Raw genomic sequence first — 14871 nt, forward strand, 5'->3', positions numbered from 1 at the left:
CACACACACACACACACACACACACACACACACACACACACACACACACACACACACACACACACACACACACACACACACACACACACACACACACACACACACACACACACACACACACACACACACACATACACACTCTTCCGCCCAAACTCGCGCCCACCCACCCAACAGGCATGATGTACTACGGCGACGCGCCCACCACCACCAGTGGCGGCGAGGCGCCCTCCAGCCTGGTGGCGGACATCACCAGCCGGGCGGGGCTGCAGCAGTTCCTGGGGGCGGCGTCTGACCCCAAGGTCCTGCAGGTGGGCGTGCGCGTGTGTGTTGGGGGGGGGGGGGATGGAACTGAACAGACGCAATTGAACCAGATGGACAGTACCGAACTGAGTTGACACGAATTGAACGGCCCCCAATGAGTGGATGGCCCCCCAACATGACTGGACGGGCCCCCAATATGACTGGACGCCCCCCCCCCCAAATCCAAACATGACGGTGACGTGCAGGTGCTCAACGTGGCGCTCACCAGTGCGGGGCCGTGCATCAAGGTCTTCCCCGCGGTGCGTAGGGCCCCGGGGCTGTTGGTGATGTGGGCAGGCGCGCTTCCTGGCAGTGCGGACCAGGTTGCGTCCGTGTGCATGTGTTGAGGCAGAGCACACGGCAGGGCAGCGTGCATGGGCCGAGTAAGATATTCGGTCCTTATCCCTGCCCCTTCGGCTGACCACACTCTTTGCACGAACTCACACGCGGCAAGCGACACCAACCTCCGCTGCCGCCTGCATTCGCATGCGCATTTAAGCATTTCAATGACGCGGGCCTTTCCGCATCCATATCCTCAGGTAGTGGCGCTCAGCCGGACGTTCAAGGGCTTCGCGACCTTTGGCCGCCTGGTTGGCGACGTGAACGGCGACACGCGCGCGCTGATCAAGGAGCTGAATATCATCGAGGTGCCCACCTTCATCTTCTTCAGGGCCGGCAAGTAAGTGGCGTAAAGCAACCAGATAGCCTCAGATTCAAGAGTGATTGTGGCGCGGAAACTGTGCTGCTGTGCAGCTGCTTGTGTGGTGGTACGTGGGGAGCGCGTGACCTTCCATGACGGACGCTGTAGTAGCTTTGAACGCACGCGTAGCGTTGCTGTCCATCCAGTCCATGACACATAACAAGAATCGACAAGACGGGGGAACAGGACATGCCGTAACTGTATTCACTGCAAGCTTAGCGCGACGCTAACTCCCGGCCGCGTGCGTCTGCGCCGCGCCCTGCTGCACCTCGCAGGGAGGTGGGACGCCACGTGGGCAGCAGTCGCGGAGACCTGATCGGCCAGATCCTGCTGCAGCAGGCAAGTAGTCGCCGCGTTACCTGCTTGCAGGGCGGGGTCGGGACTCCGTCTGCAGTTGCTGTGTCGGGATTGGTTCAGAATGGGACCAGGATACTCTGGACACGCGCGTAGCATGCGTGCGTAGCATGGCATGAGGACGCGGGGTAGGGATGCAGCTCGGGCTACTGTATGGGCCCCAGCCTCGGGTCGGGTACAGTGCCCGACATTAGCAGCTTGAAGAGGCCGTAGCAGTCCCGTTGGAAAGGCATGTGCAACGCTATGCTTGCTGTCGGCTGCTGTTGCCTGAGCTTGTCCGCCCCCGCCGCCCACGCTCACCCGGAACTACACAGGAGCGGGAGGGCCTGTCCCCGCCGCCGCCGCCCGTCACTGCCAAGGCCAAGCCCCGTAGCCGCGCCGGCATGCGCCGCGGCCGCACCGCGCAGCAGTGAAAGAAGCGTGGAGCTTTTTCAGCAGCGCTAGGTCGGGCCATCATGGCCCTGGTCCGGGAGAGCAGGAGGAGCGGCCCATTGGGTCGTGCCTTTCACGAAAAAAGGGAATCAGAGCAGGGCTGCGAGGCGGCCGGAGATTGGCTTTGAATGCACTCCCGAAAAGTAATGCTGGGTTGGAAGGTTCACATGTATTGATATTTACAGCGCACAGCAAGCGGCGAGATGGCCGCGGGTGTTGCAGGAACTCCGGTTTCTGTGGTCGCTGCATCTGAGCTGAGAAGACAAACCCGTACTTGCGTGCACTGGGTTGCAGGGCGTGAGAAGAGGTGTGAGCAGGTCTGGTACAATGGTGTGCGCACTCCGCACTAATCGCGGGGAGATTCGGGGATGTATGCGCGTCCCACGACCGCAGGATTGCTCGCTGTGAGCTCGTGTGTGAGCTCACATGTTTTGTGGTGAGCAAGGTGATCGCCCACAAGAAGAAGCGAGGAGGGAAGCAGTTTTCTAGCATGGTGTCCATATCTCTAACGGACCACAGGCTAGACCAGAGACGTATGGGTTGCGCATCCGGACAGGCAGTCGCTGAACAGTGTCGTAGGTTGTTCTCTTCAACTCACACATCATGTTATGTTCTCTGGAGAGGAAGTGCGGGCTGCAATGATGCTAATATAGGGAGGCTATTCCATGGCGCCGAGTCAAGGCGAGGGCTCAGTCACCGGGCCCGCAGCAGGGGTGCGCCATTTGCTGCCGGGACGAAGATTCGTCTAGGGGCGATGGCCATTCTTTATTATCTTTTTTTGGCAGGGACTGTGTGCGGGCATCAAAGAAGCCTGCGTGGAAGCAGGCCTTGATATGAGATGGTTGTGGCGCGTTGACTTCTTTGCTCCATCTGCAGGATGTTTGGTTGTGGCGAGTTGGGCAGGGAGTATGATGTTCCGGTGCACTGGTTGGGACAGCCGCTCGGCACACCGGGGGAGGTCTATGTCCGTGATGTGAGGGGCTGTCATGCGTGGGGGCTCCTTGCGCTATCCCTCTTGCACCAATCCGGATCTGGGCGTGCACCAAACACATTGTTGCTTTGTGGTGGCCCGGTCGATGGAGCAGTGACAGTCCGCATGCAAGGCTGCAACCGGGCCGGGGCAGGAGGGTGGGACACTGGCTTCACAGACCAGCAGTTCCACGCACTCTGATAACTTGAGCAAGCCCAGCCCCTTGGCTACACGCTTGCGCTGACGTACTCACCTGACGCCCGGGGCGTGAGGAACGTCAGCAAACTACCAGCGTGATAGCAAGTCAGCGGTGCCTCAGTACAGGAACTCCGGGGCGTTATAGCAGCCATGACGCAATGTTGCCATGACGTTGTATTTCTAGTGTTGGGGTCTGACCGTCTGAGAGTACGCTGCACGTTAAACACTTCGGTACGCGACTAGGCCATCCTGCCCCTGGCCCTGTCCCATCGTACGCACCTGACAAACCCGGCAAACGTGCGAATTCACGGCCCAGCACCCCCCACAGGACACGATTAAGAGGGCCGCGCTATAAACCACGTCCATTACGCGGACAAGTTACACACACGCATGGCTCATTCGTATGTTTGACTCCAGTGTGCGGCTTGCCCTGCTGCCACCGGCCCCGTTCTGCCGACCACTCCAAACAGCTTCACACGAAACGCACGTCAAGAACTTCGCAAGCGGCATTAAGCTCTATACGGTAATTCACTCATATTTGGGTACGTGGAAAGCATCATGGCGCCTCACAGATTGCATCGCCCGCCCTGCACACTTCTTTAGAATGGGCTTATGCAAAACCCTCATAGGCTTCAGATTCAGCCGCTCGCCGAGTCGCCGTCAAATTGTCGTACACCTCTCGCCAACGTCGTCGCCGTGGCCGCTCATGTACGCCTCGCTCTTCCTGGCCTGCAGTCTCACGACTCGCGCTCCCACTCCTGCCTATACCCCTTGCACCCGCTCCTTACTTCAACCTTCCCGCTACCCCTCTAGCACCACCCATCCCGCTCTCCCTCCTTCCATCTAGCACCCATCGCGTTGGCTCCTCTCCTGCTCACTCACGCCTTGGCGCCCACCGGCACGCGGTCCTGCGTGTTGGCCGCGGACTCGCTCGCCGGTGCCAGCTTCTTCGTGGCCGTCATCATGCCGTACTCCATCAGGCCCTTCTCGAACGCCTGCGGCCGTGGGGAATGCCACATGACAACAACATGGACATTAGAGGTGGGTCCGGTGACAAGTTCTGGCGACAATAGACGCACGAAATGGATCCGGCAACGCGTTAGTTTGAGCGATTGCATGTTGTAAGCTGCAGCCTTGCTTTGTTCCAGAGGCTACCCTCCCTCACGCAACACTGCGTGCCAACACAAGCCGCCCCCACATGCCCTGCCCAAACAGGTCAGCAACCTCGCTGTCCATACTCACGCCCCTCGCCTCCCGCCCCCGCCCCCGCCCCCGCCCTGGCCCCCGCCCTCGCCCCCGGGGTCTTCCGCCCCCACCTCCAGCCCCCCAGCCCTCCAAGACACGCACGCGCGCACGCACCTGGTGCATGCGCTCCAGGGTCACGATCTCGCGCACGGTCTTGTACCAGATGCGCGGCCCCTTGAACACCACGACCCAGGGGTCGAACACGCCCACCCAGATGCTGTGCCGCCAGGACGAGATGGTGTTCTTGTTCCAGTCCTCCAGCTTGACGCCGTCCAGCTTGCCCGTGCCCTGTCGTTTGTGGAGTTTGTGGAAGAATGTTTATGTGGCAGTCGGTAAGGGGTTAAGGGCATCAAACGGTCGTAAATGTTTGTCCACTTGCCGACCACTGCGTTGCCACCCCGGCTGCCATTGCCGTGCCGATTGTGCCATTATGCCATTATGCTACACCCGTCACTAAAAAAGCATATGCCGGCCGCTCACGTTCATGAGGCGGCCGAACTCGGCGATGGAGATGAAGTAGGGGTGCGCCCACTCGTCGTACAGGAACTGGAGGTCCTCCTTGTCCTGGGGCGTGAAGGGCCTGCAGTGGGGGCGGTGCGGGCGTGAGGGGGGAGGGGGCCAGCAGCATGAGGAGGCAGGAGGTGAGGGGTTGGCAGGCAGGCACGGGGGCGCGGCGGAGGAGCCGCAGAAATACGGCAGGGCCACGTGTGCAGAGGGCCGTGCAGGCACAGGCCCTGCAGGCACAGGCCCTCTCTCCCTGGAGCCCGGCACCGCCCTCTACATGATAGCACGGGGAGCCAGGCGAATGTGAACCTCCCCACACCTCCCCTCCCCTCCCCTCCCTTTCCCCACACCTCCGCCTCCTCACGACTCCTCCCCACGACCCCCTCCCCAGGCCCCAGCCCCCAACCCCCGCGGGCCCGGCTCACTTGTCGCCCTCCTCGCGCTGGCACCAGCAGGCAATGACGAGCGTGCCGCCGGGCTTGAGCACACGCGTCATCTCCTCGATGTACTTGCGCTTGTCGGGCATGTGCTCGCCGCTCTCGCACGCCCACACCTGCGCACACCGAGTCGCCGAGTCATGGATGGAGTGTAGTTGGCGATGAGTGCCGCGCAGGAGCAATCACAGCACCGTGAATCGGTATCGTGCAGGTGAGGTGCACAGGACACAGGCGCGGAAGCCTGTCTCTCTGGCCAGTTGGTTCGTGCAGCCCTGCAAAACGGCTGGTACGAGCGACCACCGCCTTGGTGTGGATGTGCTTCAGACTGCATCCGCCTACACGCCATACCATACCAAACACTGCAGCCCCGCAGCGCTGCAGGCGCTGCTCGTCGCCGTGCCCTAGCAAAGCTGCGGCGTCTATCGCTCGGCACGCGCTACTCGCCCCGCGCCCTTGCACAGGCCTCTTCCCAGCCCCCGGCCCCCAAACCTCCAACCTCCAGTCCCGAGCCCCAGCCTGCAGCCCCCGAGGCCCCCAGCCCCCCAGGCCCCAGCCCCACTCGAGGTTCCCTCTCACCAGGTCAAAGGAGTTGTCAGGGAACTCCATGGCCAGCGCGTCCATCACCTGTACGACATCGTACAAAACGTGCACGACAGCGGTACAACATCAGTGCCTCGTTGTGTGCAAACAAGAAGTAGTGTGCCCTCGGGCTACGGTGTAAGGCGTTGGGTGCGCGTGCCCAGGCTGCCTACTCCTCGGCTGCGCTACCCGTGTCCCCTGCTCCGCCCCCGCTCCCGCCAGCAGCCCCGCCGGTGCTCGGGCTAGTGCGCCTTGCTAGCCTCGCCGCCGATGGCACGCAGCTCATGCCAGCCGTCGACTCCACTGGCGGCTGTTTCCCATCAGAAGTCCGGCTACTCCGTCCCCTCCCTGCGCAGCGGCACTCCGGGGGCCAGGCGTCCACCAGCCCGCTCTCCAGCGCTGCAGTGAACCCCATTGTCAAGCCACCCATCCTGCCTCCCAGGGTGCTAGCTCGCGCGCGCACCACGCGACTGCCACCGCCGCCTGTCAAACTGCACGGCAGTCTGCACGGGCAGTTCACCCCTCCCCCTGTATCCCTCGGCGATCCAACACTCGCCCACATGTGGTTCTATCCCTCGTGTCCCAGCAAGCTTACGCGGCTACCCCTGAGCACGCATCACTGCCGTGGGCATCCGCGTCGTCGCCACAAAGCTCCCAGCTCCCGCGTCCTGGCCCGGCTCCTGACCCTCCTCCTAATCCGGGCCCAACATGCTTCCGACCCTGCTCCTGACCCAGCTCTACCCTGCTCCTGACCCGGCCCCAACCCCATCAAACCCCATCAGGTACCGCCCGTAGGTTGACTAGAGTTTGGATTAAAGCAACCCCCCCTAGAACCGTCAAAGCGCATTCACCTGGAACTTGACGTTGCCCACGCCCTGCTCCTTGGCCAGCTCCGTGCCGCGCTGCACCTGCTTGGGAGACAGCGTGATACCTGTGTAGGAGGCGGGAGGAGCAGGTGGCGGAAGGAGGACGTAAATGAGGTGTAAGGTGGGTAGTGGGAGGGGGCCTATGGTGGGAGGCACGTGTTGGCGACATCACGGCCTCCGCGGTCCAGAGGGCAACACGTGGGGACACTGAAGTGATGTCGGGGATGGGGTGTGGAGAGACGAGCCGCTGCAGGTCACCATGTGGGCGTGAGTTGAGCTGCAACTCGCTGCACCTGGCGACGCGCCGGCTTTACTCTAGGCCCTCGCCAACAGCACACGCTCGCCATGTGCACCTGGCCAACCCATCGTGCTTGCCTGACCACCCTCAACGTTCGACTGCCCGGTCTCCGTCAAGCCCTCGCCATCCTTCCTTCCCATTCCCTTGCCACATGCCAGCCCGAGTCGGCATCGAACCCACCGGTCACGTTGGCGTCGCGGAACTTCTTGGCCAGGTGGCGGGAGGTGCCACCGAAGCCACACCCCACGTCCAGGATGGTCGCGGGGTTCTTCGCCCCGCTGAATCGGAGCATCTCGTCCACGAAGTCGAACTTTGCCTGCTTGAAGTCCTTCTTTAGGTACCCGCGCGCCAGCTCCTCGTCCGAATAATAGCCCAAATGGATGTGCTCGCCCCAGTAGTACTCCAGAACGCCTTCCTCCGTCCACGCATCATACTCCTGGCCCACGTTGTTGTCATATTTGCGCGAGGGGGTGTCCAGGATGCGCTTGAGCGCAAACAGACTTAGCCCTAGCCCAGCGACGGCTGCCAAGACAGTTGGGTCGACGCCAGCAAAAGTAGTGCTCGCGGTGGGGGCAGAGGTGGAGCAGCACGCAGCATCGCTCAACTGGTATACCTCCCGAGCAGCAGAGCGGGCTGCGCCAGCGCTGGTCGTGGCCACTGCCTCAGAGGCGACATCGGTCGATTGTGCGGACGCGCAGGCCACGCGCCGGCTTGCTGACCTAGATGAGATGGGCGCGATTGACGCAGTGGGTTGCGACGACCTCACAGAAGCTGACCGGCCCACATCGCCTCGCAGGGATTGCCCAAGCATGGTTGTGGTTCTTGATAAGCTGCAGTGGATAGATTGGTCAGAGCTACAATCTACAGGACAAAAACTTGGAGCAACACCACTATGCAGATTTCCAAAGGCCAAGCGCGCCTGAAGACTCCCTTGCTCGTCCCACTGCGCCCATCGCGAACGAGTGGTCGCTTGCACTATTTGTGAACGGCGACCGCAAGAGCGCCCAAAGCTGAGTGCTCAGCTTGCACTATTTGTGAGCTATTTTCTTTGCGATGACCGGTCTAAGGCCGCAAGGCGTGCCTGTCGCTTTTAGCACCGGCATTGGCACGGCCAGCTGCAGTTCACCCCAGTCCACTCGTCGGCTGCCCTGGTTTCCTCAACATCGGCTGATGCTGGCCGCACAACAGTGCCTGACACGAGATGCGAACATCTCGTGTAGTTCCGGCCTGGGGAGGCCGCTCCCCTGCCGCTTACAGGGAGCAAAGGGTAGCATCGTGTAGCCTCGCACATGGCGCACCTACATCGGGAGGCCGGTCGGTGTAGCCCTACCTTGCCAAAGTGGGAGGCGTATCACCCGCGGTTTAATTTGAGTATGTTCATGCAAATCAAGCAGGGCCATGTCAAAGAGGACGGTAGAAGCTAAGTCGCCGTGGCGCCATCGCCAAGCGCAAAGCTTTCCCATTATAAAACGGACTGTATTATTTGGGTCTTCCTCTTGTGTGCGGGGTCGGGGGGGGGGGGGGGGGGGGCAGCCCGGGCCCTGGGAGCGGCTGCGGGAACCAAGGGGGTGCCGGAACGGGGTACGTGGTGCCGTGGCCATTCTAAGGAAGAGACTTTCTGCCTGAGGGCCTTCAAGCGGCATCTAACAATTGAGTTAGTTTCAAACGCACATCCTACATACTTCAAACGCAAAATAGTTTCAAGTCTGCGTTTTCCTTTAAACCAGACCCAAGCCTTCAAATTAGATTCACACGCGTTACGAAACAATAGCAGCTGACTAAATAACCAATATATTTACCACCTGCGCCCGGATAGAGAGGGCGCGGGTTGTTTTGTGAAGATGGACGCGTTGATAGCCAGTACCGCCTCGTTGCCTCTATAATAGGACATTGGTGGTAATTGTGACCTTGCGAAAAGATGGAGTCACGGCCAGGCTCCGCGTCGAGCTATCACAGCCATGCTGCTGGCAACACGCAGTCCAGGCCCGGCTCTGCGACTTCGGTTGAGAGCTCAAATCGGCTATCGGGCAAGCCACTGGGCGCGGAGAAGCTGATGGCGGCGTGCGAGAAGATATATAAAAGCTTCAACCCGGCGCAAGTCACCCTCGACACGCACGTTGACAACTGCATAGGGCAGCTGTCAGTGCATAACTCATTTGACGACTCGTTTATCCGCCAAGTCGTCTATGGCACCGTCCGCTACCGCCGGCTGCTGGGGGCGCTCATGGACTCGTTCTATCACTACAATGGGTGCGTCGCAAGCGGCTGGCTTGGCAGTGCACATGCTGCACATCTAGCTCAGAAGGGCGCAGAGTAGATTGCGGCGAGCTGGGGCTGCCAGTGGCGACTCCAAGGCAGTGGCGTGGCTACCGGGTGCCCCAGGGTTTCGCCACGCATACCATACACGCGCCGTTAACCCTCCTACGTCTTTCTTCCTGACCCCTGCAGCGGCGCGGCCTCTCGCGAGGACGTGGATATGTATAAGCTGTACAGCTACCTGACCATCTTCCGACTGGAGGAGCTCAACTTCAGTAACTTCCAGTTGAGTACCTGGCTCCTACGCCAGGACTAGCAGGCCGTCGATGTACTGCGAGGAGGATAACAAACCTGGGCGATGGCAGCAGGGCTAGGGCACTAGGCATGGGCTAGACATGGGGCTGGGGCTGGGCGCGGGAGTACGTGCAGGAGTTGGGGTCGTGCGTGTGCAGCACCTGCCGACAGGCAGTCAACGTAGCGGAGATTGAGTCAGGTCCGGCTTCGGGAGCCAAGCCGCGCTGGATGCGAGCCCGCCTGGGCAAGAACCAGCCCTTGTCTAAATCCTTCTGTTCCGTGCTGCTGGTGGCCGCGATAGCGCTGCAGCTGGGCGCCCGCAGCAGCATACAGGCAGCCACTGTCTGCACCGGGGCCGTGAACCCAGGGGTACTCGTGGCGCAGTCCAGCTTGCCTCAGCCGGCGGTGACGCTACAGGAGCACGGGCTGCTGCAGGCCTGCAGGCGGTGCATGCGCGCACGCTACAGCCCAGGTGCAGGCCCAGTGCAGGCACGCCGCAGGCCGGATACAGGCCGGGTGCAGACCGGATACAGGCCGTGTGCAGGCCGTGTGGCCGGCATGCACCTGGCGCCTAAGAATGCAAAGCGGCTACTTCACAGACGCTGCTGTCACGTGGCGGTGGATGTCGCTGTAAGCGGTCAGCGCTGTCTAGGAGCCGGCGCCGCTAGTGGAATCGGCTCGGCATGCCGTCTTTGGCGGCGGCAGCAGCAACACGGGTGTGAAGCCTACTAGCCTGGTCACATGGGGCAGGTGCAGCCTTGACTTGCGTTCGCGGCTCAACCAGCAACGATACCAGCTTGACGATGACTGCTGGAAGGCCAGCGGCTGTTTCTACCATGAAACAGCACATCGCTAAGCTGACCTTTTCTCTTGCCCCACCCGCCGGCCGCGCGCTGTTACCGCAGGCGCCTGGTGGACGCGATGACGCCACAGAAGATGTACGTGCTGCTGAAGTACATGTTCAACCCGCAGTACATGCGGGAGGTTGTACGGGAGGACTGGCTGAAGCTGTACGACAAGGAGTTTGTGGACGAGATCATTGACCGGCTGCTGTCGTGGAAGAGTGAGAGCAAGGAGATGTTGGGGCGGCTGGAGTACAAGGTCACGCTCAGCAGAAAGGTAAGAAAAGGGCTCTGTCGTGAGGACGGCTTTGTGCGGCAGTGGAAGGCGGGTACCCGGACAAGCGGTCGTCGCTCAGCTGCCGTTGCAAACGTGCCTCATGCGCTTCTGGTCATGTCAACACAACAGGAGGACGACGAGAAGGAGACGCTGGGAACGGGCTACGCCGCGGCTCGCAGTACGACAGTGCCGCAGCCCTTCAACTTGACGCAGCCCAAACCACGGCCGCTGCCAGTGGAGGACCCGCCGCCACCGCCCATCCGCGCGAAGCCCGCGCCCAGGCCGCGGGAGGGGCCCACCAAGGAGGAGGTGGCTCTGGCGGCGGCGCGGGAGGCCAATCGGGCGGCGGCGGAGAGGAAGGCGGCCAAGTGAGTTCTCGCGTACACGGGGTCGGGGGTGATGTGGACCCTGGAGGCTGGCGAGGTATGCGGGGTGGGGGCGAGTGTGGACCCCGGAGGCTGGCGAGGCGGGATGGGTTTGCACGAGCTACCGTGGTGGCGAGGCGGAATGGGATTGACAAGAACCTCTCCAATCGAAAAGCTGACCATCATGCATCACAACGGCAGGGCCGCACCGTTCAAGCTGCGGGTGCTGGAGCGCCCCACCAACATCGACAAGATCCGCGAGGAGCTGGAGGCGGAGCGAACCCGGGAGCTGACCTTCAAGGGGATACGCGCCGCGCCGCCGCCACCAGTGCCCAACGCACAGGTGTGGCCCTGCGGCCGCCACGGACAACGGCACACGTGACAGCTTTCTATTTTGAGTAGGGGGCTTTCTAGGCGGGCTTTTGGTGTCCTGGTTCCTCGGGCTTTGCCCCGTCTCCTAAGTCCTGACCATACCGCAACCTGTCCCCTGTTTCATCACATGTTCAACTCGCTCCGCAGGTGCGCCTGAACGCGGCGGCCATCCTGCGTGAGGACGCGCTGTACCGGCGCAAGCAGCAGGAGGAGGCCGACGCGCTCAAGCGCTACGAGGCGGAGCTGCGGGACGCCTCCAGTTTCAAAGCGTGGCAAAACGCCATGCTGGAGCAGGTGCGAGCGGGGGCGGGGACAGGGCAGGCGAGCGCATGGTGTCGGATACATGGTACCGTAGCAATTGGCGCATAAGGGCCCAGAAAATGAAAGCATGGGGGGATGCTCGCAGAATGCCGCACCGCTCGCGAGGGAGCGACGCATAACGGAAACAGGGGCAGTCATTGCTTGCCTTCAAACACTGTCCCCTTCACCACACTGCCACACGCCATGCCCTACCCGCACCAACAGGACGAGGCGGCGCGCGCAGCCAGCGTGGAGCGGCGGCGGCAGGAGATGGCGGCGGCTCAGGAGAACGCGATAAGGGCGCGGATGGCGGCGCAGGAGGCGAATGCGGAGCTGGCGCGCGCGGCCAAGGAGGAGGCGAAGCGCATTGAGGAGGACCTGAAGCGGGACCGTGAGGAGCAGGCGCGGCTGAATGCGCTGAGGCGGGACGCAGTGGTGGAGGCGCGGCAAAACGTGCAGGTGCGTGGCGGTCTGGTGGCCTGGTCAAGGCGCGGCATGGCGCGGCATAGCGCGTCAGGGATGTCAGTTGGCTACACTATGAGTAACAACGTTCAAATCTCTCCGGGTTTTGGCACTTACGCGGACGAGGAAGCTACGTGTACGCCGCACACAAACGCAAACGAAGAGGCCCCATCTTGACGGCACCTTGCATTGCCCTCCCCGCAGGCGGCTGTGGAGAAGATGTCTCAGGAGCGGCGCCTGGCTGCGGAGGAGGAGCGGCGCAAGCAGCAGGAGGACGCGCGGGCGCGGGCGGAGGTGGCGGCGCGCGAGATGGCGGAGCGGCGAGACATCATCCTGCAACTCAAGGCGCTTGAAAAGGTGCGGGAGGGTCCATAAACCATGCATTCTCGGAACTTGAATAGCTGCGAGCGGGGTTTTGTTCAGCGCCGCGGTGTGACCGCTGGTGGTGTACCCGCCGTTGCTGTGACGTTTCCTGATTGCCGGCCTACCACTCGTCCTCGTACCGTACCAGCGCTGTCACCGTGCGCCATGTTTCTGTGAACCTCACATTTACACCTCACCCGACAACAATGATGGAAACACGCAGGTGCCGAAGCAACGCGTCAAGGAGTTTGACCCCACCGAGACCGGCCCCGACCACGGCCTGCTGGAGACGATGAGCCTGGTGGAGCTGCGGGAGCGGCTTAACGTGGCCAAGCGGCGACAGCGCGAGGAGGTGGGAAAGGGGGATGGAGCAGCTGGTAGTTAATGTTGCGTGTGTTGTGCCCAAGGCACCGGGCTGCATGGCTAGGCGAGACAGTGTTCGCAGATGTGCGCAAGAAGTCGGGCCTGGTGGGTACTTGAAAGCGCAGGCAATCGAACGCTTGCTCGGTCTGTGTGGCTAACATGTTTGGCTGTTGTGTCGTGCCCTTTACTGCGCCTGCAGGAGGAGCGGCAGCGCGCCGAAATCTTGCGCCAAAAGCAGGAGCGCGAGTCGGCGCTATTAGAGAAGGCCGCAAACATCCAGCGCGTGCGGCGAGTGGCAGCGGCGCAGGCGGCGCAGCGGAGAGCCACGTCAGCCGAGACAATTCAGCGGAAGAACACCGAGGTGCGTGGCCTGGCCGCTGGCTGCCCAGCCTGTGAGAGGCCACGGCTAGACAGCCAACCTGCATGTCATGCAGTCATGCAGAACATTGGTTGCAGTCTTGCATGACTTGCTTGAGCTCGGACCGTCGCTTTTCGTACCCGCCCAACTCGTGCCTTGCTCGTACTCTGCTTGTACTCTTCGACACGCGGCCTTGTGTTTCGCAAAGCCCGGGGCGCCTGCTTGGCCCTGACATAGCATGCATGGGCCCGCCACCTGACGCCCCCGTCTCCGCGGCTGCCATCTCATACGGTGTTCCAGGTATCCAAGGCTCGCGAGGCGGATGTGCTGCAGCTGGCCGACAAGTTGGATGCTAAGCGGGCGGCGCTGGCGGCCGAGCGGGCGCGGCTCGCAGCGGAGCAGAAGCGCACACGCTTCGAGCAAATGCAGGTGTGTGTGTGTGGAAGCGGCGGGGCCGGTGTGGGGGAGGAATTGCCGAACGCAGGCCTCGGGGAGGCCGATGGGCAGGTACGGTACACATGCGCACGGAAGTCAGGTACGGCTGCGGGATGTCCCAGCAGATTCTGCTTAAGCCTCTGGTTCCGGCAGACGTCACCGCTAGCCTTTGGCGCGCGCATACCGTGCCTGCCTACCAACCACCTGCTTCTCTGTTGTATCTTGGTGTCTTAACCTGCCGGACCACACAATAACATCACAGGCAGCAGCGGGCGCGGCGGTGGTGGAGGAGACCAAGTTCCGGGAGCTGCGTGCGGGCGCGCAGCGCGAGGCCAAGACGCGGCAGGAGAACGCGCTGGCCAGTGCCACCGTGTACGAGGCAACCAAGGCGCGGCAGCAGAATGTGCGCTTGAAGAACGTGCGACAGGTGGGTGGCCATGCGGCGGCGTGCGTGGGTGCGTGTAAACTGGTGTCCAGGGCGGGTGGTACGGGTTTGGATGGCATTGATGCCTGGCGGTGACCTCCGAGCAGCAGACTGTACTAGGGCGATGGCTCAAGGCGTGCCCTTGCTCCTCTTGATTCTTGTGCCTCTCTGTTCACGGGCGCTGTACGTTATTGGTAATTGTTGCATCACAACAGGAGCTGAAAGCCAAGGACGACTTCATGCGGGCCTACGACGAGAAGCTGGCGGCGCTGCGGGGGCAGGCGGGTGCCGAGTCCGCCGCCGACCTTGCACGGCGAACACAGATGGCACAGACGCAGCGCGCAGCGGAAGCTACGGTGCGGAACCGCACGACCACCACCGCCTACCGACCCTACGAGGGCGGTAGCACGAGCATGCAGGCGCGGCTAGCAGCACTGGGGCAGGGTATGGAGCTGGAAGACTGATATGCAAGGTCTGTCGGATGATAGGGTCGCAGGTGCCATGCTATAGCAGGGAGCTTAGAATCCTTGGCCATCGCCGCGCATTGGCAAACGATGTGTTCGCAGAACTTGCCGAGAAGACGTGGCATCGAAGATGCTCTAAGGCGCACGATGGCATGGCAGTGTTCGGGCGGCATGGTGTTCCTGCGGCGAAGCACGAGTGTGTTGGATCATGTAACCTTCAAGCTAGCAGGCATAGACATGCCGTATGTCACGATCACCGGTCATTTGGGCTCAGAAACGCTAAGCGGCACACTAAAGGGTCCAGGAGCACACACCGAGGGCATGCGCGTGTGGTTGTCAGGGCAAGTCAGGGGCCATGACTCCATCGATGGGCTGACCCTGGCTTATACCACGATGAATGGCTCAGTTATATG

The 14871-nt window shown here is 61.9% G+C and overlaps 3 protein-coding genes across 3 annotated transcripts in view; 2 read left to right on the top strand and 1 right to left on the bottom strand.

Moving 5' to 3' along the window:
* The window catches only part of CHLRE_14g624201v5 (uncharacterized protein), a 6172-nt gene extending 3030 nt beyond the window's left edge, over window positions 1–3142 (top strand). The window contains exons 8-12 of the mRNA XM_001692774.2: window positions 175–308; window positions 507–560; window positions 840–979; window positions 1276–1339; window positions 1669–3142. Of these exons, the coding sequence (XP_001692826.2) occupies window positions 175–308; window positions 507–560; window positions 840–979; window positions 1276–1339; window positions 1669–1767 (491 nt within the window). The 3' untranslated portion in view covers window positions 1768–3142. The remainder of the gene's footprint in view (window positions 1–174; window positions 309–506; window positions 561–839; window positions 980–1275; window positions 1340–1668) is intronic.
* Window positions 3143–3160: 18 nt separating this feature from the next.
* On the bottom strand, window positions 3161–7930 carry CHLRE_14g624350v5 (uncharacterized protein). The gene is made up of 7 exons (XM_001692671.2): window positions 7064–7930; window positions 6571–6650; window positions 5717–5764; window positions 5129–5256; window positions 4680–4779; window positions 4314–4487; window positions 3161–3949 (listed from the first exon to the last, which is right to left on the bottom strand). The coding sequence occupies exons 1-7, from the start codon at window positions 7692–7694 to the stop codon at window positions 3833–3835; spliced, it is 1278 nt and encodes a 425-aa protein (XP_001692723.1). The 5' UTR covers window positions 7695–7930; the 3' UTR covers window positions 3161–3832.
* A 580-nt stretch (window positions 7931–8510) lies between these two features.
* Window positions 8511–14684, top strand: CHLRE_14g624400v5 (uncharacterized protein). Its single transcript, XM_001692773.2, has 13 exons — window positions 8511–9133; window positions 9332–9424; window positions 10339–10552; window positions 10682–10920; window positions 11119–11260; window positions 11437–11583; window positions 11815–12048; window positions 12256–12408; window positions 12638–12766; window positions 12977–13138; window positions 13436–13564; window positions 13833–13997; window positions 14210–14684. The coding sequence occupies exons 1-13, from the start codon at window positions 8802–8804 to the stop codon at window positions 14456–14458; spliced, it is 2388 nt and encodes a 795-aa protein (XP_001692825.1). The 5' UTR covers window positions 8511–8801; the 3' UTR covers window positions 14459–14684.
* The last annotated feature ends 187 nt before the right edge of the window (window positions 14685–14871 follow it).

The sequence above is a fragment of the Chlamydomonas reinhardtii genome, chromosome 14, assembly GCF_000002595.2.
Source record: "Chlamydomonas reinhardtii strain CC-503 cw92 mt+ chromosome 14, whole genome shotgun sequence".
NCBI lineage: Eukaryota > Viridiplantae > Chlorophyta > Chlorophyceae > Chlamydomonadales > Chlamydomonadaceae > Chlamydomonas > Chlamydomonas reinhardtii.